Genomic DNA, 27,899 nt, shown 5'->3' with positions numbered 1-27,899 from the left:
ACACCTGAAATACCTGCACAGCTCCATTTTTACCTGCACTAACCTGCATATGCAGGTGGTATTTTGAGCCCTGATTATGCTAATAAAACACTTAAGTTGCATATTATTTGCATTGTAATGAGGAAAAATTACAAGGCAAAGGTCTGAGGTCATGGAACTCTAGTCATACATAATCTTACCCCTTATGTTAATATATACATATAGTCCTTGATGAAACTTTGATCTAAATGTTCATCTTACACAAAAGATTGACTACAGACAGTAACAGACAATTTCTATACCACACAACTCTCAGATGTATCATCACAAGAACTAGTACTGTTTACATCATGATGTTCATCAGAGGTATTAGTCTCTGAGTAGACCTCAATCTAACTACATTACTAAATCTAACTGAAACAATGTGACGCATAGATCAGCATATGTACAATGCTGATTACATTACTCAATGTTAAAGCTAGGGCACAACCCGCGGTACGTGCAATAATTTCTCCGTATGTTTTTTTTAGGCCACGTCCGCCACGTATTTCTGAAAATGTTCAGGCTGTACAGGGCAGGTGCGTCGCCTGTACTGGCACGTACGGGGGGCGAATCCACAGCCCAATGGCACACAAAGTTTTGCCTGCACGGAAAGTTCTACTGCGTATCTGCGTGCTCCAAAATCCGTCGGATACCCTACGAGGTCGTACGGAGGCGGTACTTACCACTTACAGATCCCAAAAGATTGTCCACGTTTTGGCAATGTAGACAGCACGTATTTGCACGTACGGCGGGTTGTGCCCTTAGCTTAGCTGAATACTATCAGATTATGCAATAACTACAGTATGGACACAGAACTCTCACAAATCAATTGGTGTGAAGACTATCCGGTGGCTGCCTACCGCTTCGTCAGGGATTCTTGGGCAGCAGCATAATCAAATAGTGGATAATGGAACTTAATGATATGTTCTTGTTTTTAGATTATTCTAAATGTCACATTTATATGCACATGCTTTAATTTAAAATAAATTTTCAGTTAACCTTGCTGTACAGTATTTGGCTCTTCAGTAGTTGTAAGCTACAACTATACAAAGCCAGGGAGCTTTAAAATGGTGGCCTGGTATCTCTTTGTCCTCTTTTGCAAAGAGACTAATCAACTGTTCTAATAGGCCTGGTTTGTAGGACATTGATAAAACAAGGTATTACTTGAACTTTGAGAGTCATTCATTACTTCAAAAACATATGCATTTGGAATTACAGTCAAACCTGTGTCTATAGCGACAACTCAAGGGACTGGAGAAATGTGGCCACTATAGACAGGTGGGCACTAATAATAGAGAAAATGTTATCAACTGACCACGAGCGATAATGTTTTCAGTACCCACTGATCCTTCTCACCAAGTAAAATTGTCTTGATCGTCTTAAAATTGTCAATGACGTTAAATCTACTGAAAACGATTGATTTTGCCATTCGCAATGTTGGTAAATTTGCCGAAGACTTACTGTCTAATGTTCAAGGCACACATACCTTCCAATAGGCATACAGCCGCTGTATGGTCGCACTAGGCAGTGTTTCAGTCAATCTGTATCTGTGGGACTGGAAATCGTGTGGCCGTGGCCGCGTTGGACAGGTGACCGCTATAGACTTTCTTAATGCTTAGGTCAATGGAAAAAATACAAGGGACCGACAAAATGTGACTGCAATGGCCAGGTGGTTGCTATGCAACTGTGGCCGCTAATTCAGGTTTGACTGTAGGTATTTTTGTAGAAAAAACTATTGAAGCAATCTCACTTAAAACAAAAGCCATTGAATTGTCAACAAGCTTCCAACAATAGTAATTGTGTTGGTAACAAATTTAGTAATTCTACATTTAAGTTATAATTATAATCAATTGATTTACTTGCCAAGGTAATCAGAGTAGATTCTCTCAAAAAATGAGGATGGTGAGTTGTACTTTGTAGAAGGTGGTCTCATGGTGGTGTTTGGTGGTGAAGTGTATGATGATGAGGATGGTCTCATCGTGGCGTTAGCTGGAGAAGTGTATGATGACGAGGATGGTTTGATACTCATAGTGGAGTTTGGTGGTGAAGTGTATGATGAAGGGGATGGTCTCATAGTGGAGTTAGGTGGTGAAGTGTATGATGAAGGGGATGGTCTCATAGTGGAGTTAGGTGGTGAAGTGTATGATGAAGGGGATGGTCTCATAGTGGAGTTAGGTGGTGAAGTGTATGATGAAGGGGATGGTCTCATAGTGGAGTTTGGTGGTGAAGTGTATGATGAAGGGGATGGTCTCATAGTGGAGTTTGGTGGTGAAGTGTATGATGAAGGGGATCGTCTCATAGCTTGTTTATTAGTCATGTTAGTTTGTCCACTAGTCTGCCTGCCGGCTCCTGTATTGGGTACAGCATTTACCAGCCCGTTGCCTCTTTTAGTCGGACCTTCACGTGAACCCTTTGAATTTTTAACCAGTTGCTTTCCTTCCATCTGATTTCCAGTGGAAGCTTTTCTCCTGTTCTGGTTGCTCTGAACACGATTACCTGGTTGATACTTTACTCCTCCCATGCCTTCTGCTGAGACCAAACCTTTTGTGGAACTAGTTTCATTTTCCGTGGTACTTTTTTTACTTAAAGCTTCACTACTTTGTTCCAGCCCGATTTTATCAGTATCTATCGGGCTACTATGGTTAGAAAGCTTTTTACTTTGTCCATTAATAGCATTTCCATCCTCTGCAAAAGCAACATGAGCAGTCCTAGGTTTGTCCCCATTCTCAGACAAGTGTACATCTGATGATGAAGCTGTTGGGGCGTTTCTATTGTTGCATTTTTTCCTCCTTGTCTGCTGGCCATGAACGCCAAAAGCTGGTTTCAAGTTTGAGTCTTTCTGATTATTTTTTCGCTTCCATTTCTCTATTGCTTGTTGTACAACGATTCTTTCTCGGACCTTTTTTCGGTAAAGCACAGTAAATCCGATCCAGCATGCGATGATGAGACTGATGCCAGCAACAATGCCGATGATAAACCAGGTGACCAGGTAGTTACAGTTGAGTGCCGTGGCTGCGACCATCTGTGGCTGCTTTAGCTGAGACTTTGCACCTGTCTCACATGAACGTTTGTTTGGTGCATTTGTACAGGGTACGCCATCTGGACACAGCTTAGTCTCAGTGATAGAAGTGAACTCTGAGTATCCTAGCGCCAGAACACCAGAGAGGCCGTCAGAATATTCAGCGGAACTACAGTTCGCTTGGATGTCAAATACTGTATATGACGAATCATTTCCTAACGTTTTGTTCCCTGTATCTACTCTTACCACGCAGTCTGGGTCAAAAACTTTCAGATAGGTGATGAGAAAGTCTCTCCCACCAGGGTTACTACCGTTGCAGATGTATATGCCTGTGTCACTGGGCTGAACACTCTCAATCACCAGAGTCAGGCCATTCTCACCTTCAGACTGTAGGTCAGTGCCTGGCCGGGAGGTGAGCATGGTCCCCTGGGGCAGGAGCCAGGACAATGATGGAGTAGGAAATCCGCTCGCATTACAGTGCAAGAAAACTGTATCGTTGATCACAGCAAAGGCGTACGTCGTCGTCCCTGTAAGACTTGGTGGAGTACACGATAGATTTGAGTAAGGAATCTGATTTAGAGACATGTACTGAAACTTGGCTGGGGATCTGCACACAACTTCATTCGCAATCCAAGGGAATTCGTAGATAGATTGTATCTCACAGTCACACCTCCACTGGTTAGCAGACAGTTTGACGTGCCAGTAGGGCTTGAACACTGAGCCAAATCCCCTCTGTAGGTTCTGGAGGTAATTACTACTGAGATCCAGATACTGTAAGGGAGGCATCCCAGCAAAGGTTTCTACCTGTAGAGAAGATAGTTTTAAGTTATGTAGAAGTAAGAATTCCAAGCTACGCAAGTCTGTGAAGAGATCTGTACTGAGGGATGTGATGGGGTTATGATGGAGGTGTAACTTTTGTAAGTTTGTAAGGTTCGCAAAAACCCCTGCAGGGAGCTCGGAAATGTTGTTGTTGTTCAGGTGAAGTCGAGTCAGCTGTACCGAGTCTCGAAAAGCAAATGTCGATATCTGACTTATTTTGTTCCAGGCCAAATTCAGAGTGGACAGTTGAAACAAGTATTTGAATGTGCCGTTGTTGATTTGAGTCAGACTACAGCGCTTGAGTTGGATGTCTTGTAAGTTGATCAGGCCATAAAAGCACTGGTCTTCAATCAGCTGGATGGGGTTGGCCCTCAGAGACAGTAATTGCAGCCAGGTCAGATTCTGTACAAGGGCACATTGTATTGAGCTGACTTTGTTGGCCTGCAGGTTTAATTGCCTGAGGTTGTACAGAGGGGTCAGGGCCTGGGGGTCTATGGTGGCTATTTTGTTAGATTCCAGATTTAACTGATGGAGATTGAACAGACCAGAAAATGTTCCGTTCCGTATTATTTTTAGATTGTTGTTGCCAAGTTCGAGAATCTTCAGGTTGATTAACCCCCCGAAGACGTTGTCGTCGATATCGTTAATGATGTTGTTAGAAAGGTCAAGATGAATGAGCGAGTCGATGGAGCCCAACTGGTCCCGGGATAGCGCAGTAATGAGATTGTTCTCCAAGTTCAAACGTTTCATCCGAGCGGGGAATTCTGGCGGCACTACGGTCAGGTTTCTGGTCTGACAGTCCACAGTGTTGGTATCGTGGTTACAGAGGCATGGCGAGGCGTCGCTGTCAGCCTCCGCAAACACCACAGTGCACGGCACCGCCGGGCCGCTCACAGCACATCTCACCACCACCAAAAAGCAGAGACTGAAAATCCCCTCAAAATGGAATCTTCTGAACTGTGCTAAAGTCTGTACCATGGTGGAATGATGTGTCACTGTGTGTCGATGAACGTTAGACATTAGACGTTAGACACGTAACAGTTTCTCCTAAGCACCTGGATAGATTTGGAAACCATCAGATCCGCTGTCTCTCACCATGGCCAGTGACTATGGAAACTTCTTTGACAGTGTTTTACTGCAGTCAAATGTTATGAAGTATTTTAATCCTGCTTTTATAGAAATAACATAACCTATGGCTGGAACTTGGGTTCAAAACCCAGAACCACAGCTGGACACTACTGGAAGGGATGACTGTTTAGCTGAATCAAACTGCTGCATGTTACAGAACCCAGCACCCATGTCGAGAAGAGTAGGGGTCACAGACCTAGTGTGGTTAGCCCAGTTCCTGGTGACATCATAGCATCATGCATCTCTTCCATCAGTGATGAATGACCAATGAGGAGTTGTTATTGCCACTGGTGCCTCGTTTCTTTTCTTCTCCCACCTCTGTGGACACTGTTGCAGATTGTATGGCACAGCAGTTTGTTCATTGAACAGCTCCCTCGCCTTTACTTTAGTTCTGTTGCATCTGAATGTGAAAAGGAGATGAAAATAAAAAATGTACAGTAACTATATACAAAGCGATGAAGTAAACGCTGGTATGCAAATTGGTATAATTATAGTTCTCATATTCCCATATTTATAAAATCCATCAAAAAGTTTGGAATCTTCAAGTTAACCGTAATTTGGTTTGAAACATACGAGTATCAAGGAGTATGAACTATGAAAATAGGTACTACCTTACTTTCATCTTCAAATAGAAATGGCCACAACATGTTACACGTAGCAAATGATAGGAATGTCATATTTGTGACATATCTTGCTTTGGGTGAGGTCAACATTGTACATTAAATATGCAAATTAGGGTATAATTTCCATACATTGTGTAGTTAATGCGCCTATGATTGTTGAAGATATGAGGCTGTTTTCATTTTGAGCATACATGTTGAGAGTTTGGAGTTAAGGCCACTCCAATTTTATTTTCTCTGATTTCCCGACCCTCTTTTTTCCGATTTGAAACAAAAACAAAAACTTTTCAAATTGATGCCCACACCTCGTGTTTTTTTTTTACTGCCTCTCCTTTCTCAAATTTAATTACTAAATTTAAAAACTATGGGCCTCAAATTCTAATTGTATGTGCCTATTTTAGATGGTACATTTATCATTTTTCTTCAAACTTTGAACTTTGCTACCAGGGACCCCCTAAATGTTGAAATGTTGTTATTTCTGTTGTGTAACTTGAGTAAGACCCTCGATCTCTCCTACCCCCGACTTTTTGCAAAAGTTTTTAAAATTTTTTTCTAGACCGACCAACCCCAATTTTTTTCTAAAAAAGAATCAGAGAAATAACTTAAGGAGAAAATTGTCAACAGATATGCAAATGACAAACTTACATATATTTGCATATCTTAATTGATGCTACATGAACTTCCTGTATTTGTCATATATGGTTCATTATTCAAATTATGGCATACTTCAAGTTACTGTCTATGAATCAAGTGGTCAGGAAGGTTGAACAAATAATTGAACATACAGAGTATATAATACAGAACTCTAGATGCCTCATTTTTTCTTCTTTCACATACATTTTGTATTCTTCTTTGAGTTTGGGTGGCAGATAGCTTTCAACATCAGGACAAGGTGGTGCAGTCTAGAGCCCCCTAACATTTAATTTGGGAACTGCAGGGGCTTTTTTGTCAAGACATTCCAAGGAGGATAACTGAAAAAAGGAATGTTACAACTGGTTTCCATCATTTTAGGCATGCAGGTAGCTTAGGCAAAGATGTTTGTAATCATGTACAAGTTATGCAAATGTAACCTAATATGCAGAAATAGTATATTTCCATTCTTTTCCATAACTAGACTTCAGTTTCGGATAGGAGTTAAAATCTGACCAGAGTTGGCGGAAGGATGCTGTAATAAGCCAGAAGTGCGCAGTTGTGTCCCTAACTTTCACTCCCTATTGCTTGGTGATTGTTATAGCTGAGCATAGATTGATTTATTTCCTGAAAAGCCCGTGGGTTGTGTAATTTTTGTGCGAGGAGTAGTTGGTCGGCCAGCGCAACCATTTTGTATTAAACTGCTGCAATGGTGATGCATTTTTTTCTCCTGATGACCCAAATAGCTGAGTTTTTTTCATGGGCTTTTGATATTCAAAACAGCAAAACAGAGTGATGATAAATGATGGTAATTTAAATTTACACTTTTGACATGTGTAAGTTTGTCAATAATGAATATCACCATGCATGAATCATGTAAATGTTACTAGTTACACTGTACTTCACGGCGCTCTTCATGGAGGTTTGTGTCCTATGGACTCTTGTTTGTAGTTGTGTTTGATTGGGCTAATATTACAGTACAGTGTTTAATTTATATCTCCCCCTGCCCCAGAGCTCCCATTACAGACCCTCTCAGGAACGTCCCTTCCTCCCTGACATTTCAGCAGCCCCCACGGAGGAGCAAATCTTCATCTACAAACTTTGCTTCTGTCATTGGGGCACTATATGACCTTGACCAAGTTAGACATACTTTAGGCAACTTAGATGGAAAGGAATGTATTGATCTAATGGACATTAATTATGGAAATCAGCATGTGATTTAAATGATCAATGAGAATATGCTTATAACAGTTTAGTCCATGTTGGTTTGATTATATGGATGACATCCAGTATGTAATCCATCCTTTGGGAACTTAGAAATTGCACGAGGCGAGCATACGAAGAAAATCAAATTTTGGCAAAAAAAAAGTTGCTTTCATGAGTGAAATCTGATTATGTTCATGGTTTTTACAATGACCACTTCACCTTAAAACCACCCTGACATCTCCCTGCCTGCCCCTGCCTGTCTATTACTGCTACTTGTATGTACATGTAGTACTGTACTGTAAAATACATGTATTAATTTAATACTGGACAAATTTTTTACAGTACATGTACAGTACATCATGATGTGTTGGATGATGCCTGTTGATTTGAAGATGCATGAATACTAAAATTTAAGCACAAAATGAACACAGACCTGATCATTGTACATATTTATTATTAAGTACATTGTATATATGTATCCAGAGGGTAGAGTCAGTTATGTCAGTGGCAACTGATCATATCAGCACTGAAAGCGACGTTTCTGTCCGACAGTAGTAGCTTACAGTCGCTAGTAGGTAATTTCTAACTATCTGTCCGTAAGGGCACCAGGTTTCCCATTATTGTACAGTATGTGACTATAACGCTATTGCCAACACAGTACCACCACAAACACTCCCACGAACGAATCCCCCTTCGAACTTAAATGCCTTTGCAGTAGCTTTTTGTGGTTTTGTTTGTGATTCAACATCATAATTCAACAACATAATTTTCAAGAACGAAGCTATAATGGGGACTACCTTCAGATCGAAAGATACAAAAAGTAGACTGAGGTTTTATTATACATGTAACAAGCAGCAAGGTGGGCTCATTGTTAGATCTTAACATCAAGCCTTACTCAATTAGCAAATATTAAAACAATCCATCCAGGCATTCTTGAGTTGTCTTGTTTACACACACACACACACACAGATACAGGCAAACATACAAATGAATGCTGCCAAAAGCATAACGGTTACCTTACTTCTAGGCGAAGCTTCGAAGGTAAACAGCATCCATTTCTTGCCTTTTGATAGAGGTTGACAGGACATGGGTTTTATGGATCAAAACTCTGACATCACGAAGTGCAGCTCTCAGCTTCTAGCTAATAGGATCTGATTTTGCAGTGAATTCAGGCTGAGCCAGATTTGACAAACAATTTTCTTAATGCAAATGGCTTAAGCCCTGAAGTGCTACATGCATAGTCCAGCAGTGGCTAGTGACCCTTCCTCTAGACCTAGAAGTCGTGAGTTCAGTTCTGGGTGTTGTCACTCACCAAGCATACAGGCTGCTGGAAAGGGTCCTTAAGACGGGATGTTATGTATTAAGCCTGGGTCCTCTGTTCATTGTACTCCTTGAGAAGTGCTAGGGGAATTTTCCTTGAATAAAGAACTGTAAATTTGTTTACTACATATGTACATAGTGCCTGTCTTCTCTGTCACGACCAGTGAAAGAATAACTTTAGTGAGCTAAACTGGACCCATTTCACTTTGACCTGGAGCCTGATTCCCCAAGATGTGTCTTATGAACGTCAGTAGATTGGTTGATTGTGGAGAATCTTATGCTAAACAAATAAAAGATTGTTAGCCAGTTGTTTTTGTTCACCTTGTAGTGCCTAGTGGTACATTTGTACAAAGGTCAGCAAGTTCCCCTGCTTTTGTGATTTTTACCTGGAGGGGTTGATAGTCCTTCTAGGGTTTTTAAATTTGAGCTTTCTATATAGGCACCTCTCTGAACATGAAACCCTCGTTATACGTCCTTTCCAAAAGACGGGTTCACCCCCAGCCAAAATGTGCTTCCCAGGACTTAAACTGAAGTTTCCCTGAGTTATCACTAACTAATTGGGGCTACAGGGACTGTCAGCCAGTTGAGCTACAGGGACTGTCAGCCAGTTGAGCTACAGGGACTGTCAGCCAGTTGAGCTACAGGGACTGTCAGCTAGTTGAGCTACAGGGACTGTCAGCTTATTGAGCTACAGGGACTGTCAGCCAGTTGAGCTACAGGGACTGTCAGCCAGTTGAGCTACAGGGACTGTCCGCCAGTTGAGCTACAGGGACTGTCAGCTAGTTGAGCTACAGGGACTGTCAGCCAGTTGAGCTACAGGGACTATCAGCCAGTTGAGCTACAGGGACTGTCAGCCAGTTGAGCTACAGGGACTGTCAACCAGTTGAGCTACAGGGACTGTCAGCTAGTTGAGCTACAGGGACTGTCAGCTAGTTGAGCTACAGGGACTGTCAGCTTGTTGAGCTACAGGGACTGTCAGCCAGTTGAGCTACAGGGACTGTCAGCCGGTTGAGCTACAGGGACTGTCAGCTAGTTGAGCTACAGGGACTGTCAGCCAGTTGAGCTACAGGGACTGTCAGCTAGTTGTTGGATGTCCATTGCACTGTCAGCCAGTGAGATACTGTAAATGCATTTAAGTCCGTGGGGATTTAATTTCATGGTAGCGGGAAAATGGACTTTTTGTGGTGGTTTTAATTTCGTGGTAGCGCCGTGCACTGTAGTCTCTTACTGTTTTGGAAAATGTTCGCGTTTTTTAAAAATTCGCGGTGAAGCGGCTGCCGCGAAAACTGCGAACATTAATCCACCGTGAACATTTCTGCATTTACAGTATCCTTCAAATGGTGGTAGCATGGTGCCAGCTCGGAAGCCTTTCTTCTTCACCTTAGTATACCCGTCCCAGGTATTTTCCTACTACAATCCAAGAAGCAATGCCTGGGACATTGGTGTGGCGTACGCAAGACAAACATCTCTAGTGAATAGCGCGCTATACGTTCCGCGCTGTTAGGAACAGATGTCCAACACATTGTTGTTTTGTCCTATGACATATGAACTGTTGATTGAATTTGTTGGCTCAGTCAATTAAGAGGCAAGCAATAAGATGTCCAATTAGTAGCTTGCCTTTTCCTTGTCAATGAAGCCAAGCACCTTGCAGCAAAAATCAATTGTAGGCATTGTTTGTCTGGTACATATTGGGTGGAAAGGGCTCATTTACTGCCCCCAGATTTTACAGACAATCCACTAGAAAGAAAGTGCATTCAAGAAGAATTGTGCAATGTCTGTAGTTTCAATAGTCCCTGTCCAAGCGTATCGTTTTCCAGGTCAGTGAAAAACGGCTCGGGCCTGATTGAATCCAAGAATGGTTCTTTGGCTTGATGACTTTCTTTCATTTCTGCTAAATCAGATTAAGAATCAGATTAAGTACTGATTTTTAGTGCAGATCCCTTGGCAAAGCTTAATCTTTTCCAGCTAAGTTTCTGATCCGACTAATGAACAGTTGGCTGGAGGTCATCACAAACTGCTGAGAACAAGTGGAGATGGTGTTATTTGATATTTCTGTATTACGGACATGCAGATATCATCTTCATCATGTGAAGATCAGAGTTTTAGATAAAGACGATATGTGTACACTGTCAGATATACTATATCATCTGCTTCAGTCCGTAGAGAAGTTACCATTATCAAAATTTAACATAGATGCACATACTATTATAGTCATCCATTCTCACCTTACTGATGATTCAGAACTTTTATAGTAACTGTCATGTTCAGAATACTTTTTGCCAGGTCTTTTCGTAATATTTTGCATAGGCAGGTTGCCCTATGGGCAGCAACAGTCAAGTGCAAGGTTGTCCATGAACATTTTAGGTTGCCACAGGGCCAATATAATTGTGCACTCTGCAAGTGAATTCTAATACTGTAAGTTTTTCAATCACGCATTTAGTGTCAACAAAATACATGAAAACATCAGTTCAACAAAGGCAATGGTGGATGGCTGAAAACCAGTGGATAAATTCAACAAAATCATTCTCCATGTCAAGCCTGATTTGATGTTGTAACATTGATTTGAATTTGATCATTGGTACATGCAGCAGTTAAGGTTGCTCACACAACACCAAATTAGTTTCTACCTACACATGTACAAACAAAAAGTCTTTACCTGGTAGTGTGGTGCACAGCCTGAGTGTGAAACTAGATTGTGCCAAACAATATGGTTCGGCAGCGCAACTGGGCAGCCAGATATATCAAACCCTCATAATAATTATAAGATAAAGTTTAGTCAGGAACAGTGTTTTTACTATTCATAAATTATTGTATTTAGACATTCAAGAGTTCCAAGGGTAATAACATTATTTTGATGACAAATAGTCACAATATCATAGTAAATGTCTGTACATTTTAATCTAAAAACACACTCCTCAACTCTACTCAATACTGCAAGTATATGTTGAATTGCAAATGTTTGCAAGCCCACAACAGTAATACTATTTTAGATATTTCAAAAAAACTAAAGTACATATTTTGCATTAACGTCAGACTTCTATGGGGTGAACAAACTTTAAGTTGCACTACTGAGATTATATGAATGAAGACCTTTATTGCACATTTTGCCACACTGGGCAAAGTACAGGACCTGGTGACACAAAACATGTTGAAAAGATACAGTTCACAGATAGAGATACAAAATGAGACTATTTCTGGATAAATTCAACTTCTCCTTGCTTTTCTGTTAAAGTGGAGATTATAAAGCCTTCCATGAATTTCTATCAAAATTCAGATCATTACAATTGTTACTTTGCAGGTGAACCCAATAACATTAGGTTAAAGGGAAGGAAAAACATGGACAATTGCTGATAAATGTTGACTTTTCTCACAGCTTTTTTCCTTACTTTTACATGTATATCAACCCAAAAGGATACTTCTGAATTCTTAAGATTTAAACGTGTCCATTTTACTTCAAAATCTTTGGGAAGATTGTATAAAAAAGCAGAGCAGTAGTTTGACAGACCCATAGTCATATTTTTTTTACAATCAAATTATTCCCAAAAGGATCAACTTTACCTGGAGCAAGAAGATGTTAGTTTAACACTGTAGAAATAGTGTATTTTTTCCGGCACCATGTTTACTATGGTTGCTTACACAAAAGGAAACCACCTACCTGCACAATGTGCTGCATGTAGAAACACCTCGGCCTGTCTGCAGGTCTGAAGTCCGTCTCCTCTCACAGCGTATCTACAGATGAGAAACAAGTGTGTGAAGTGGTCATGTGGCGCTGCACCTGTCAGACATCAGATAAATGGGTATGGATGACTGGTGTTAATGGCTAAGGGCAGGGAGGGGCTTTGCCAGATTATGTGGAACAATTATCTACTTGTTTCATGGTCCTTGTTTCATGTCAGGCAGGCCCTCCCTGAGTAATCCATACACAGTGTTTCCAGAGAGTTGAGACCAGGACGTGACCAGAATGATAATCCGCAGCAGAAACTCAATATCTTCTCTGAAGTTACTTTAGGCACCTGTGCGAAATGAGATCCTCCTCCCGGTGGACCTCGCCTGATGGTTGAAAAATTGCATTTTGTTTGGGATTTTCACTCAGTGTAATAGGAGAAGTACCATTGGCGGGGATGTGTGCGTGTATTACATACGGTTGACATGTAGGTGGTTTTACGGCCTGGGCAGGGGTAATCTTGTTAGCTGATATGTAGTGATCGGATGTAGATGATGTTGTTAGACTTCCAGAGGTGTCATGTATGGGTGAAGTTGACGGTGGATCATACCACGTACACCTGTTCCCCAGCCGCCCCCTGGTGATTATGGCATCATTTAGGCCTGCCGGAGCCGGCTTACAACCAACACCCAAAGCAAACTGTAGTCGGGCCATTTTTTCTCCCAACATTCTGCTCATCAAGCCTTGGGGAAGAACAAAGGCTAGTAATTTACACAGCTAACACTCACAAGCAAATCACACTCACTATCTATCCTTTGCTTGATTATACTGCAAAGACAGTATAATTTTTCTCCATGCAATCCTAAAATATCGTTTTACTACAGTAACTGTTTTTAGTAGAAGTAAGAACGTTATTGAAAATAGTAACAAACCATATGACATCTTTAAGGGACAAACACAATGAGAAAATGACATAGATCACCTACACTTTTAGTTGACTGACCTGCCATGAGCAAAATGAGAGTTTGAGTCATATTTTAAGCAGTACTATAATATTAATAGCATATTGTACTTATTGAGTATCATAAGACAGCATGGGCCATTAACTTAAGTACTTAGTAAATTACATGATTGAACAAATCTATGTCAGGAATCAAAGAAAGTTAAATTTGAAACAGCAAAATTTTAATAGACTTAATTCCATACGCATAAGGGTGTCATTACCTATAGTATACTTGGGGCTTGTCTGTGACATGTAATAAGATAATGTTATAATAAATACAATGTTATCAGAACTATTCATGGCTTGCAACATACGTTCTATTGATCAAATCAAAATTTTGGATAATCAATGCAACAACAGTTTCATTAATATTATCTTTTTATTATACTTAAATATCAAGAATATATGCTAAACAATCAATCAATCAATCGGTCGCGTGCATCATTTGTTGATGCGTGGCGACTACAGACAGTTCAGACAGTGCTTAACACAAGTGTACAATTATTGTAGAAATATCTCAGGGCACCCTCGGTTGCACAAAAATGCATTGCATTTAATCAGTATTTCCAGCCTGTTATAGCACTAACATGTGGATAGATATTCCCATCTTGTCAAACATTAACCAAATGTTGAATAACTTTATTTTTTCTCAACATTGAAAACAACCCTAAATGTGCATGTCATGCAGAAAGCAATTTTTGCCATAAAAATTACATTGAATCCTTTGGGAAATCTTATGTTAAGAATTTCTGCTCATGAAATATGTCGTCATGCATAATATCCCATGTCATTTTATGTTTTACCCTAGAGAATTGACTTAGCAGTAAATCTGTACCAACTATATATTCATCACTTAGGCAGGTATATATTTGACCTGTTCATTCTGATTCCTATGTTTACAGCATGACCAGAACTCAAGATGTCAAAACAGGAAATTCCGCTGCAGTACCGTAACAAGTTGCTAGGGGGCCCAAATCAAACTGTTTTCAGGTCTCATCAAGACCTACCCACATACAAAATATCAATACAATCCATCTAAGAGTTCTCGAGTTATGCTGGTCTTCTACACACATGCACACCCACACACACGCACACAAATGCTATGATCGAAAATATACAATTCATGTATTGATGTAACCTCATTGAGTTGAGTGATTTGGAAATGCAAAACTATGTTCAGTCTGCACATTCCAACCATTTCAGATACTACAGTAGCGTTTGCGCCAGCTGCAGTGCATCATACACTACAAGTATACATGTGTATATAGTGGATTGTATATCAGCCCGACTGTGGATAGGATCACCCTAAGGGTGGTGGGTGTTCCAGCCATGGCCATGGGAGGGCTGGGACAGAGGGTGATGCTGAATACTCCTGAATACATGAATAAACTAGACATAACCAAGGTAATGAAACAAGCAATGTTACATACAGTCACATGCAAACAAAAATTTAAATCTAAAATCATACATTAGATAAAATAATGGTAACGATAATGATGTAAACAATAAGTTAAACGATATTAAAACTAATCAATAATTGATGATATAAAAAATTAGAATAATGGTCATACTCATAGTCCTCAAAGTCATCATTTGGGAATTCTACATAATTCTGTTATCATGCAGCGTTAAAAGTTCAAAGTAATCATGAACAATTTAGTGTGTCAGGCGCACAAGATTCCGTGTCAAGATCAGGCGGGCAATACATTTTTCCTTTTTCATATCTCTGTATGAAAAAAAAAGAAGAGAATTTGCCTTGAAGGACTAGTGGTACATGTAACAATGATGAGACACAGTTTAGAGGTGACCTTACATACCCCACTGGTGCTATTAACCCAGAGTGTAGTGTTACCATTAATGTACATCCCTCAGGTCCTGTCAGTTAGACAGGATATTATCATGTCAACAGGAGTTCACAGGGGTTACTACAGTCTGTACACATGCTGAATGTACTTCATGACTTATACTTTTTCCTTGTTTTTTTTTTTTTTTTAAGTTTTGCACTTTTGAAAAATGCTCCAGACACTGTTGAGAAACTTAAAGTTTTGTAATAATGTCTTCCAACCAAATTTGTAGCTGCAGCATTCTATCAATAACATCCAAATCCGGTACCAGTATTTGTATATTTGACAGCTAGACACGAGAAGTGCTTGAAAGTTTATTCGGAATCCATGGAAGCCGAATGTGATAACAGTAGAACCCCTGAATGTTATAACCCAAATCCAAACCACACGTTTCCAATGTTATCTTGGCTCAGGTATGACATAGATATGCCTACCGAACTTACCTATTTATGGAATTCGTGTATGATATGGTTTGTCTAAATTGCAACTGTAAAAGACAAGTTGGAAGCCCCTTTGATTTCTGTTAGCTACCTTCAGTAACTAAACTGTATAACACACATTATGAAGTGTAACAATGGTTGCTGGTAATTATAAGTCGGTACGTTCAGTATATATTGTAACAACAATTTGTCAGTAAAACAGTGTAATCAAGATTACATTAATCACTGATAGATAAGCTTGCTTCAGAGCTATCCCCATATTTTTTGTTGTTATCTGTAAACATTTATAATATAGGGGGGCTTTAACCTGACCTGAATTACATGGTCTATGGCAGATGACAATCAAGCAATCTAAGCTACAAGTGTCGCTTGTATGAATATGCCATCATTTACCTCTTAAGGTTAAAATTCCTCTTCTTCTTTCTCGTCTTTGCAAAGGTAGATAATCAGACAAATGAGGAAAAGTGCAAGCTCGCTTGTTACATACTTGTATAATAAAAATAGATTGTTACACACTTGACGAATGTAATCTCTCCTTATAGCTACCAACTTAGACATGCTAAGCTGCTTGTGCATGTATGGCTGAGCCAACTAACTGGCTAGAAAATAAGGGTTAAATCAAGTTCATGGTTGTAAGACCTGTTTATACTCGCTAGAAGAAGTTTATTTGCAAGTTCATGCCCGAGGGCTAATTGCAAGTACATGGTATAAACATAGGAGATGTACAAGTGACAATGAACAATTAAACAATATTCCACTGAGGCTATAGTGTTGGCTATTTCTTAACAGGTTGGGTTTGACTTCTTTTTTGGAGGAGGGAGACGAAAAGCCCCACATTTTCTACAATTTGTGGGTTCTGCGATTTCAAGAGGAAAATATCAGACAAGACTGACTGAGTACAGTACGTGTAGCTCCGCGGATTAAAGATCATGTTTGGATAGATAGGTGATCTTAGCTTTGATTGGTCATAAAGATAATTCAATCATAATTGGACCGTAGTTATTTATCATCAGTGGCTGGTAAATGTTGGTGGAGTCATGGACTAATTCGAAGTACTGATGATCGGTGGCATACATTAAACCCTGATTACATGTGGTATGCTGTCAGCGAGTGATAATCGTGGGTGATGGTACCATTGATTATCTAGTTTGTGCAAAGGGAGTGTACAATATCTAGTTTGTGCAAAGGGAGTGTACAAGTGCTGAAAGGGGGAGGGAAGGGGAGGTCTAGTGACATTTTAGACTACTTTATGCCAGCAATTATAGGCCAATTAATCATGCATGTAATTTGGAGTAGCTTTAATAGAATGCTGCATGTTATATTTACCAACTGCTATATTGCAAATTAACTAGAAAGTTCATCTGTGTTCGTAGAAGTGATTCTGAATTCTGTAAATGCAGAAACTTTTTGCGGTGGTTTAATGTTCGCGGTTTTTGCGGTGGCCGCTTCACCACGAACTTAAGACCGCCACAAACATTTTTCCATGGCAGTAAGAAACTAACAGTGCAAGGTGCTACCCCAAACTTAAAACCACTGCAAAAAGTAATTTTCCCGCTACCGCGAAATTAAATCCTTGCAACCTTAAAGGCATCTACAGTAAATTAAAACTGTGGTTCCCAACACAAGAAATTGGACGCACCAAAATTTTGACACATCTTTTTGACACATTATCTAAAACCAGATTCCTTCAATACAATCACCCTCAATCCACAACCTCAGAAGTTTCTCAACACATACATTGTACATAGAGTCACCCTGGACACTCGGTTCCACTGGACAGTAAGAATCTTGGATACAGAACCAGACTTATTTGGAAAGTGGAATCAAAGAAGCCATCTGCATCAGAGCTTTACAACCATCCCTAAACAGAGACGGTGGGCACCATTGACTTTCTGTAACTTATGATCCACTGCTCACAGAGTCACATGTGCTATCTATGTAGGACGTCACAGAAGCAGTGAATTGTCCATTCACTGACATCGAATGATCAGTCAAAAATATTCATGGGTTGGGCCAATTTCTTGTGTTAGAAATTACAGTTTAATATTCGTCAATTTAATTCAGCTCTTGCAAATTGTCATGCCAGAGGGATGCAGTTTTTGTCTGATATTTTCATATGTTGTATCAGGTACATGCATGTATAGCAGCCCTCTCTTACGTTTTATCAGAGTTAAGTCCCTGCAGAAATTGACTGTGAATTAATCTCTGAGCGGATGTGATATTTGGCCCAGTAGCGCCTCCGTATTGCATCTGTAATTTAGCTTGTTCTGGTTCTTGACTGGATGCCTGTTGCCTTTAGGCAGTAATCAAACTACCAATTGGAACTTACTGCAAGCACATTAGCACCAGGGAAAGTTTAAGCTATAGCTTTTTTTGTATGACTGAAATGAAATCTTAACTTTAACTGTTAGGCCAATGCATGTTGAAGAAGTACAGTGCACAATCATAGTAAAGTACACACATTTGCATGTTTTCATAATGTTTGCTTCATGTATTTTGCTTCCCAAAAGAAGATTTTTCACAAATCACAATCATGTGACAATGCCTGAAGTCTGAACCAGCTTCTGTGTCTACTATGACATCACGGATGGAAATTCACTTCAAGTTGACTACCTATAGCTATTGACAGGAATCAAGAACTGGAGGTATGATTTGTCAGATTTGATGTTCAGCAACATCAGAAGGATGTATGTTTTGTACAAAATTTATGTCCATTGAATAGTTATGGTCAAAATTAATAAAGAAATGTTGAATTTTGCTGACATAAGCACACTAGAAATAGCCTGATCCTTAAATGCTGGATATATCCCTTCTGCAAAGAAAGTTTCCACGATGAGATGGTTTTAGACTGTTCCTGTCGACATCCATGGCGAGGTCGCATGCTGTGTACCATGAAATTGATTCTTACTTGTGAGAACATTAACTTGTGGGCTGTCAGCTGACTGGGTCCACAATCAGACTCAGTATATTTCCTGCTTCACTGCAGGGTTGTGACATTCAATTTTCCACTGTCTAGGTAGCATGATTTCCTTCCACCATATCATCCCAGCTTCCAATCTGCTTGGAGGGTCTCATCACACTGTCAGCAACCAACGGGGAGCCACAGTACAGGGTTCTAGTTAACTGTACTTACACTTACTACATAATAATCATTTAGGGACCACCACGCTAAATAGAGGGTCATTATACTGTTTTCAACTACCATGATAATTATGGTACTTTGCTAGTATCTAATTAAGAGTTAATGACATTAATGACCCGCCTGTTCTGTTCCTCAGTGTATATGGTGTCATTACACCTGGTTCTTCGCTATAACCACCGAATAAAACTATAGTTTGCTTCGCTCACTCTGTGGTTTTATGAGGTGGTTATAGCAAAGGACCAAGCATCATGACACCATATATACATATGCCAAGGAATAGGCAGGTCATTAAACGTTATTATCATATACCACAATCCAAACTGATAGGCACTGTTGTGGTTGATCTCATTTCACTTTCAGTGGCATTTTAGAGTAGCGCCTGGGGCTCCATAATTTGATTCAAACTATTCGAACTGGCTTGTTGAAAATCTGAACAACTGCAGTTGCGCACTTGCAGTTCTTTTGTTGGAATTGGTGAATAAAGCTGTTGATGTGATGTGCATTAGATGTCACATCTTATGCTCTTTTTTTATAATCTCGGATTGACATGACATAGAAAAATTTGGCTATCCGGCGATCCCACCCACGATTGGGTCGTACCTCTGGTGATACGGAATTCGTGAACGTTTTGTGTAGCATGAGTGTCAGCTTCCTTTTGCCTGTGGTTACCAAGCAAAAGGATTGAGCCAGCGGTCACTACGGAGGCTGGCAATCAGTCTACTTTTTGTGTATCTCGAGAGCTCTCATTCTGATTGGACTGAATTGAAGTAACTTTTTTCTATGATTTTAGACTGAAATGTTTTATTTCAAGAGGGTAAAAGTTCATGCTTGCATCTAAATCCCTCACGCTGATTGGTCAATTTCCTGTGTATAGCTATTTCTGATTGGGTCAGATGTCAAACTAATAAAATGATAACAATATTGTTTCTGGTTGAAATATGATTTTCAAGGCAGTATTACAAATATGTTGTGTTGGTGAGGCCTTAAGTTGAATTTTCTGAAGTATTCTGCTATTGAAAGGCTTAGAATTTAGATAGACTTCGAATACTTCAACAAGCCAGACTTGTAGTTTGTAAGTCACCATGAAGATGCAATAACAGTAGTGTCGCTGAATAGAGTAAAGTTCAGCTAGAGTTCATTAAGCATTTCCACAATGGCTGCAATGGTGCTTGTCCTGTATACACTTTGAGTCTGACCCAGAAGGCTGCTGGTACCAACCAGAGTTATGCAAATTTCTGCTGTACTATTGGACACTGTGTGGGGCAGGCAAGAACAGAAGTGTGGAGATGTCTCAACTTTGGTGGCAAAGTCAACACACAAGATCTGATGGTGGTTTTATAGGCATTGAACTTTGTGTTGTTGTATCATTCTTGAGTAGGAGTTGTACCGGCGTCCAAGGATCATTTTGCAGGCACATTTCTGGACTCATTCTAGGCTACAGACTGTTTGCTAATGCAGCACTTCAGCTATATACATGTACATGTAGCTAGGAGTACCATATTCCAGAATGGGGCGAATATAACAGTATATGATGGTGAGATCGGATGCTGGTACTCCAGATCAGTGTAATCTACTGATGAGGAATAGTTACTTGGTAGCTTTAGACACCATCACGTCTACTTGGTCATCCCAACGTACATGTAGGTCTGATCTAATGTGTATATAGTCCTAACAGCCTGGCCTGTGTGACAATGGTAAGTGTTTCTCCAACCAGAGTAGGTGCTGGTACCTGGTAAGTGCGGCGGATAACAAATGAAGTGTTGTTTGGTTGGTTGTTTGGTCAGTTGGTCAGCCGGCTGGTTGGTGGAATTGGTAGGTTGATTGGTAGGTTGTTGGGTTGGTTGTTAGGTTGGTTGGTTTGTTGGTTGGTTGGTTTTTGGTTTGTTTGCTTGTTGGTTGATTGGTTGGTTGTTAGGTTGTTAGGTTGGTTGGCTTTTGGGTTGGTTGGCTGGCTTTTGGGTTGGTTGTTAGGTTGATTGGTTGGTTGTTGGGTTGGTTGTTAGGTTGTTGGGTTGGTTGTTAGGTTGGTTGGTTGGTTGGTTTGTTGGCTTTTGGGTTGGTTGTTAGGTTGATTGGTTGGTTGTTGGGTTGGTTGTTAGGTTGATTGGTTGGTTGTTGGGTTGGTTGTTAGGTTGTTGGGTTAGTTGTTAGGTTGTTGGGTTGGTTGTTAGGTTGTTGGGTTGGTTGTTAGGTTGGTTGTTGGGTTGGTTGTTAGGTTGGTTGGGTTGGTTGTTGGGTTGGTTGTTGGGTTGATGTTTGGTAGGTTGGTTGTTGGGTTGGTTGTTAGGTTGGTTGGTTGGTTGACTTGGTTGTTAGGTTGGTTATTTTTTTTATTTTGCTCGCAATCTGTAGTGACATAAACATGCAAGTAATAAAAGTATTTGGGGTTCAGTTTTTTGAGAGTGACCTACATGTGTATAAATGTGTATTTGCTTTGAAATGTTGTCTTTTCCTTAGTTTTGAATCTCTTTGGGAATAATTTCTTGAATAGTTGCTTAGAAACAGAAACCAGTACATTCCTATTAGTCTAATCTGTTTACTTGTACTGCTATTACCGTGAGGTATCTCAGATTATCTAAATGTACCCAAGGACACAAGAATTTACACCATTTCTTATCCTGCAAATCTTACGTTGTTCAACCTCAAATCTGCCTGTGTACTTTGCACTAATGTTGCATGAAATTGCCTTTTAACATCACACATTTGTCATATTTGACAGCCACCAGTAACATCTTGATAAACAGTGTTTCTCTAGACCTGATAAACAGTGTTGCGCATGTACCAGTGGCGCAAGCGGCAACGTGTCCACACTGCTGGATCAAAATTAATGGGCCGTGGGCCAGAGCTCGATTCGCGGGTCAGCCCCAGCTCGGACATGTTGGAAAGGGTTTGATTTGTCATTTTGGACTGAGACATAAAGCCAAAGGTCCAGTGTATGAGGCCCTGAGCTTCAGGCATACATGGAAGCACCAAGCAAGAAAATAGACTTAGCATTAAGAAGAGTGTGACCCAGTGTGCTTGGCCTAAAATGCAAAAAGACATCATGATTCACCTCAATTGAGGATGAGTGCTTACCATTTTTACCAGCGGTATGGTCAAGGCTTTGTCATGTCTGGTTCAACTTGCTCTTATAATCTTCAACAAAAGCATCAGGAATTACATATCTTAGTGTGTGACTTCCATAGTATGAATCAAATCCTTCATTTAGAATTCACAGTTGTATTCCCTCATTTATTATTTCTGTTTATTGGATTAGATTAGGCCTTTTTGCCTTTGCTAAGAAGCTATCTTTGGCAGCATTCCTGTGTGTGCCTGTGAGTACAATAGCTCAAGTTCCATAATGGGCCCTCTAACATCTCTCTATGGTATAGCAGCAAACCTTCCATTATTTATATCTTTGTGTTTGTTGTATCAATCATAAAAATGAAGACCTCATTTGCATAAGTAATGATTGTCTAAGAATACATCATTTGGCAAATTATTGCAGTAATGCTAGTTCTCCTTTATCTGTGTAGTAACCTACATGTATATCCGTTGTTTTAAAAGCAGGTTGCTTATGGATATCAAGTCGACGGACGTTGTTTTCAAGTTGCAATATTTTCAAAATACAGCAGTTTGAAAATTTGTGGTCCGCTTACTTGATATCCCAAAATACCCTGCTTTTATAAACAACGGATATAGGTTACCCCGTGGATAAAAGTTAACTAAGTGTTACATGCATTATTACATGTATGAAGATTTTGTGTGTTGGCAAGAAGCAGTGAGTTTGTACCAGATACATTGTACTGTATAAGATATGGTCATCTGCATGTGTATACAGTACAAGTATTGTAGCAGCTTGATTTCCATGATACATTTGTATCAAAATGCTATTCTTTATTTCAACAGACAGACATAGCAGTGGATTTAGAAGGCATAAAATATGAGTGTGAAGATGAACAACCTTTTCCTGTATATGGAGACATGGTGAGTGTCATAATCATTCGATGTTTATCATCATTGTAGAAACATTAAAACTTATAATAATTTATGTTACATTGATTTTTGTGAGCAATCACTTTACATTCACATGTGCATGTTCATCTACACTTCTAACTTTTTGTCTTCATACCATGTACATTATACTTACATGTCAGTCCAACTCTGTGTGACCATTATTTCCCCCCATTGCTATTTAGAGTGTGATGTTCCACCAGACCTGATTTGGGGCAGTTTGTTTGACTTTGACTTTAGTTAGAAGGGAACACTGACCATTCTTGGAAACACTGACCATTCTTGGAAACACTGACCATTCTTGGAAACACTGACCATTCTTGGAAACACTGACCATTCTTGGAAACACTGACCATTCTTGGAAACACTGACCTTTCTTGGAACACTGACCATTCTTGGAAACACTGACCATTCTTGGAAGGGAGCAGTAGCAGGCCTAGATTCAGTATCATATGCTTCTAATATTTGAATTTCACCATTACACAGCTACACATGTGTCCCTATGGCGGAAGCAGTAATATAATGTTTTATTTGCAAAATCACATCCAAAGGCTAATTGCATGACATGTACCCTGAACATGGACCAGTGCAGGTACTGGACTGGTAGACATACAGTACCTGCACAACATGTTTACCTGACAGTGTACTAACCTGCATAAAATATTATATGCAGGTGGTATTTTGAGCCCTGTGCCTGTTACACAACTACATGACTCTAAAGTCTCAAGGACTAAGAGCAACAACAAAAAAACATGTGATACATAACTAATTATGTCATATTTTCAATTCTGTTTTTGTTTTAGAGTCCAAGTAGAAGCAACTGTTCTGAACCAAAAGAGGTTAGTGTAATGATCTTATGATATCATGTACTGACATGAATTTTTTAAAAGATATCCAATGTGAGAACCTTTCCCAAATATAATCCCTTTTGAAATCACTATTAATTGTTATTTTGTGTCTATTACTTGTCATAAAATCTTACATCTGTGCACATGCAAGATACTACACTGTTCTCATGGTAATCTGGGTACAAACTTGTAAAATGAAAAGTTAAATTTGTAAATGTTATCAATGGAGGGTGAAGTGCATTCAGCACCAGGGACAGGAAAAGTTTTTTCAGCACCAGGGACAGGAAAAGTGTTTTCAGCATCAGGAGCAGGGAAAGTCTGTCAGCACCAGGGATAGGGAAAGTGTTTTCAGCACCAGGGACAGGAAAAGTGTTTTCAGTACCAGGGGCAGGGAAAGTGTTTTCAGCACCAGGGATAGGGAAAGTGTTTTTAGCACCAGGGACAGGGAAAGTGTTTTCAGCACCAGGGACAGGGAAAGTGTTTTCAGTACCAGGGGCAGGGAAAGTGTTTTCAGCACCAGGGACAGGGAAAGTGTTTTCAGTACCAGGGACAGGGAAAGTGTTTTCAGTACCAGGGGCAGGGAAAGTGTTTTCAGCACCAGGGACAGGGAAAGTGTTTTCAGCACCAGGGACATGGAAAGTGTTTTCAGCACCAGGGACAGGGAAAGTGTTTTCAGTATTTTTAGCACCAGGGACAGGGAAATGCTTTCAGCACCAGGGACAGGGAAAGTGTTTTCAGCACCAGGGATAGGGAAAGTGTTTTCAGCACCAGGGACAGGAAAAGTGTTTTCAACACTAGGGATGGGGAAAGTGTTTTCAGTACCAGAGACAGGGAAAGTGTTTTCAGCACCAGGGACAGGGAAAGTGTTTTCAGCACCAGGGACAGGGAAAGTGTTTTCAGCACCAGGGACAGGGAAAGTGCTTAAGCACCAGGGACAGGGAAGGTATTTTCAGCACCAGGGACAGGGAAAGTGTTTTCAGCACCAAGGACAGGGAAAGTGTTTTCAGCACCAGGGACAGGGAAAGTGTTTTCAGCACCAGGTATAGGGAAAGTGTTTTAGCACCATGGACAGGGAAAGTGTTTTAGCACCAGGGACAGGGAAAGTGTTTTCAGCACCAGGGGCAGGAAAGTGTTTTGAGCACCAGGGATAGGAAAGTGTTTTCAGCACCAAGGAAAGGGAAAGTGTTTTAGCACCAGGGACAGGGAAAGTGTTTTCAGCACCAAAGACAGGGAAAGTGTTTTAAGCACCAGGGATAGGAAAGTGTTTTCAGCACCAGAGATAGGGAAAGTGTTTTCATCACCAGGGACGGGAAAGTGTTATTAGCTCACACATGTGCATTGTACTTAAATTATGGTCATGTTTCAGTTTCAGATTATGTCATATCTGACAGACATGGGTTAAGCATTAATATTCTATGCTCTTTCAAAGGTGATTTTACTCTATTCACTGTTTTTGTTCTCTCTACATGTCAGCCAATGCACAAATGTATGAGGGACAGAATCACATACACACAGAGGATCCCACACAGGTAAGAACTACCTATGAAAGCTCTGCAGAATTCAGTTTAATTCAAGCTCAAAAATCATCAAAAAACTTGAGAGCTCAGAGTGATGTCAGTTTAAATGTGAGGTTTCGTCAGATTATTTCATCTCCAAGAAAGTGCATAACATATTCTACTGTTTCTGGTTTTAGCCTTATTGTGTGTGCATGTGTGTGTTTGCTTGTAACGTTACATGTATCTGTGTATGTGTGTGTGTGTGTGTGTGTTTATGTGTGTGTGTTTTTATGTGTGTGTGTGCGCCTGTGTGTGTTTGTGTGTGTCTGATTCAGGAGTCTTTCTATCCTAACCAGGGGCAGTTAGAAATATTCAAAATACGTGTATTATGAAGAAGGAATTTCAACACATTTGCATTGTCCAAATTGACACTGGAATGGGTAGAGAGACATTTATCTAATGTTATGGGAAACAGATGTCAGTGGGGGTAAAACTCAGGAAGACCAAGAACAGAGAAGGAACCTCAAAGGGGTGAAGTCTGCCATCACTGATTGCTTGATTGTTTTGATTGTTACAGTGGGATGCACAGGCCAAAGTGGGCCAGGTACGGCACCTACAAATACCTGCCTCCACAACGATGGCTGCACAACATAGAGGTGAGACAGTCATTACTCACAATGGTTTCTACATAGAATGATGAAAGTATGCATAGGAAACATTTTTTTGTTCGCACTGAATACCTGGTAAACTGCCTCATGATGTAACACACCAATTTTTTGTACCTGTATACTGAAGAGTACGAGATGCAAATCAATGCGGCCAGTTTTGCTTGGGTAGATATAAACTGTATAAAGTACAACAACACTTTCTACATCTAACATGATTCTGCATGACCAACCTCTAAGGTCATATCCAGTTGCTTGAGTAACTACCATTTGGTGTATCTTATTACCTGGATCTAAACTCTTCCTCCATGTACAAGCATCTTTAGTTAGGCTTGCCCTGTCCAGGGTTCTTAATGACCTACTGTTGTGTCGTGTGTTGCAGCATGGTGCAGTGGTTGCCCTGTCCAGGGTGCTTAATGACCTACTGTTGTGTCGTGTGTTGCAGCATGGTGCAGTGGTTGCCCTGTCCAGGGTGCTTAATGACCTACTGTTGTGTCGTGTGTTGCAGCATGGTGCAGTGGTTGCCCTGTCCAGGGTGCTTAATGACCTACTGTTGTGTCCTGTGTTGCAGCATGGTGCAGTGGTTGCCCTGTCCAGGGTTCTTAATGACCTACTGTTGTGTCGTGTGTTGCAGCATGGTGCAGTGGTTGCCCTGTCCAGGGTGCTTAATGACCTACTGTTGTGTCCTGTGTTGCAGCATGGTGCAGTGGTTGCCCTGTCCAGGGTGCTTAATGACCTACTGTTGTGTCCTGTGTTGCAGCATGGTTCAGTGGTTGCCCTGTTCAGGGTGCTTAATGACCTACTGTTGTGTCCTGTGTTGCAGCATGGTGCAGTGGTTGCCCTGTCCAGGGTGCTTAATGACCTACTGTTGTGTCCTGTGTTGCAGCATGGTGCAGTGGTTGCCCTGTCCAGGGTGCTTAATGACCTACTGTTGTGTCCTGTGTTGCAGCATGGTGCAGTGGTTGCCCTGTCCAGGGTGCTTAATGACCTACTGTTGTGTCCTGTGATGCAGCATGGTGCAGTGGTTACCCTGTCCAGGGTGCTTAATGACCTACTGTTGTGTCCTGTGTTGCAGCATGGTGCAGTGGTTGCCCTGTCCAGGGTGCTTAATGACCTACTGTTGTGTCCTGTGATGCAGCATGGTGCAGTGGTTGCCCTGTCCAGGGTGCTTAATGACCTACTGTTGTGTCCTGTGTTGCAGCATGGTGCAGTGGTTACCCTGTCCAGGGTGCTTAATGACCTACTGTTGTGTCCTGTGTTGCAGCATGGTGCAGTGGTTGCCCTGTCCAGGGTTCTTAATGACCTACTGTTGTGTCGTGTGTTGCAGCATGGTGCAGTGGTTACCCTGTCCAGGGTGCTTAATGACCTACTGTTGTGTCCTGTGATGCAGCATGGTGCAGTGGTTGCCCTGTCCAGGGTTCTTATTGACCTACTGTTGTGTCCTGTGATGCAGCATGGTGCAGTGGTTGCCCTGTCCAGGGTGCTTAATGACCTACTGTTGTGTCCTGTGTTGCAGCATGGTGCAGTGGTTACCCTGTCCAGGGTGCTTAATGACCTACTGTTGTGTCCTGTGTTGCAGCATGGTGCAGTGGTTGCCCTGTCCAGGGTGCTTAATGACCTACTGTTGTGTCCTGTGTTGCAGCATGGTGCAGTGGTTGCCCTGTCCAGGGTGCTTAATGACCTACTGTTGTGTCCTGTGTTGCAGCATGGTGCAGTGGTTACCCTGTCCAGGGTGCTTAATGACCTACTGTTGCGTCCTGTGTTGCAGCATGGTGCAGTGGTTACCCTGTCCAGGGTGCTTAATGACCTACTGTTGCGTCCTGTGTTGCAGCATGGTGCAGTGGTTACCCTGTCCAGGGTGCTTAATGACCTACTGTTGTGTCCTGTGTTGCAGCATGGTGCAGTGGTTACCCTGTCCAGGGTGCTTAATGACCTACTGTTGTGTCCTGTGTTGCAGCATGGTGCAGTGGTTACCCTGTCCAGGGTGCTTAATGACCTACTGTTGTGTCCTGTGTTGCAGCATGGTGCAGTGGTTACCCTG

General features: G+C 40.9%; 2 protein-coding genes across 2 annotated transcripts in view; one reads left to right on the top strand and one right to left on the bottom strand.

The window, feature by feature from the left end:
• The window catches only part of LOC118426697, a 40,550-nt gene that overhangs the window by 4,208 nt on the left and 8,443 nt on the right, over positions 1-27,899 (top strand). Inside the window, exons 2-5 of the mRNA XM_035836226.1 lie at positions 22,745-22,822; positions 23,653-23,688; positions 25,171-25,226; positions 25,771-25,849. Of these exons, the coding sequence (XP_035692119.1) occupies positions 22,745-22,822; positions 23,653-23,688; positions 25,171-25,226; positions 25,771-25,849 (249 nt within the window). The remainder of the gene's footprint in view (positions 1-22,744; positions 22,823-23,652; positions 23,689-25,170; positions 25,227-25,770; positions 25,850-27,899) is intronic.
• Positions 724-4,867, bottom strand: LOC118426695 (leucine-rich repeat and immunoglobulin-like domain containing-NOGO receptor-interacting protein 4). Its single transcript, XM_035836224.1, has one exon. It carries the CDS (start codon positions 4,835-4,837, stop codon positions 1,877-1,879), a length of 2,961 nt encoding a protein of 986 aa, XP_035692117.1. The 5' UTR covers positions 4,838-4,867; the 3' UTR covers positions 724-1,876.

The sequence above is a fragment of the Branchiostoma floridae genome, chromosome 11, assembly GCF_000003815.2.
Source record: "Branchiostoma floridae strain S238N-H82 chromosome 11, Bfl_VNyyK, whole genome shotgun sequence".
NCBI lineage: Eukaryota > Metazoa > Chordata > Leptocardii > Amphioxiformes > Branchiostomatidae > Branchiostoma > Branchiostoma floridae.
This window is presented reverse-complemented; position numbering and strand designations above follow the sequence as displayed.

What these genes read in the sequence shown, in the direction of transcription:
- LOC118426695 (XM_035836224.1), bottom strand. Translation starts at nt 4,837, where the DNA reads ATGGTACAGACTTTAGCACAGTTCAGAAGATTCCATTTTGAGGGGATT.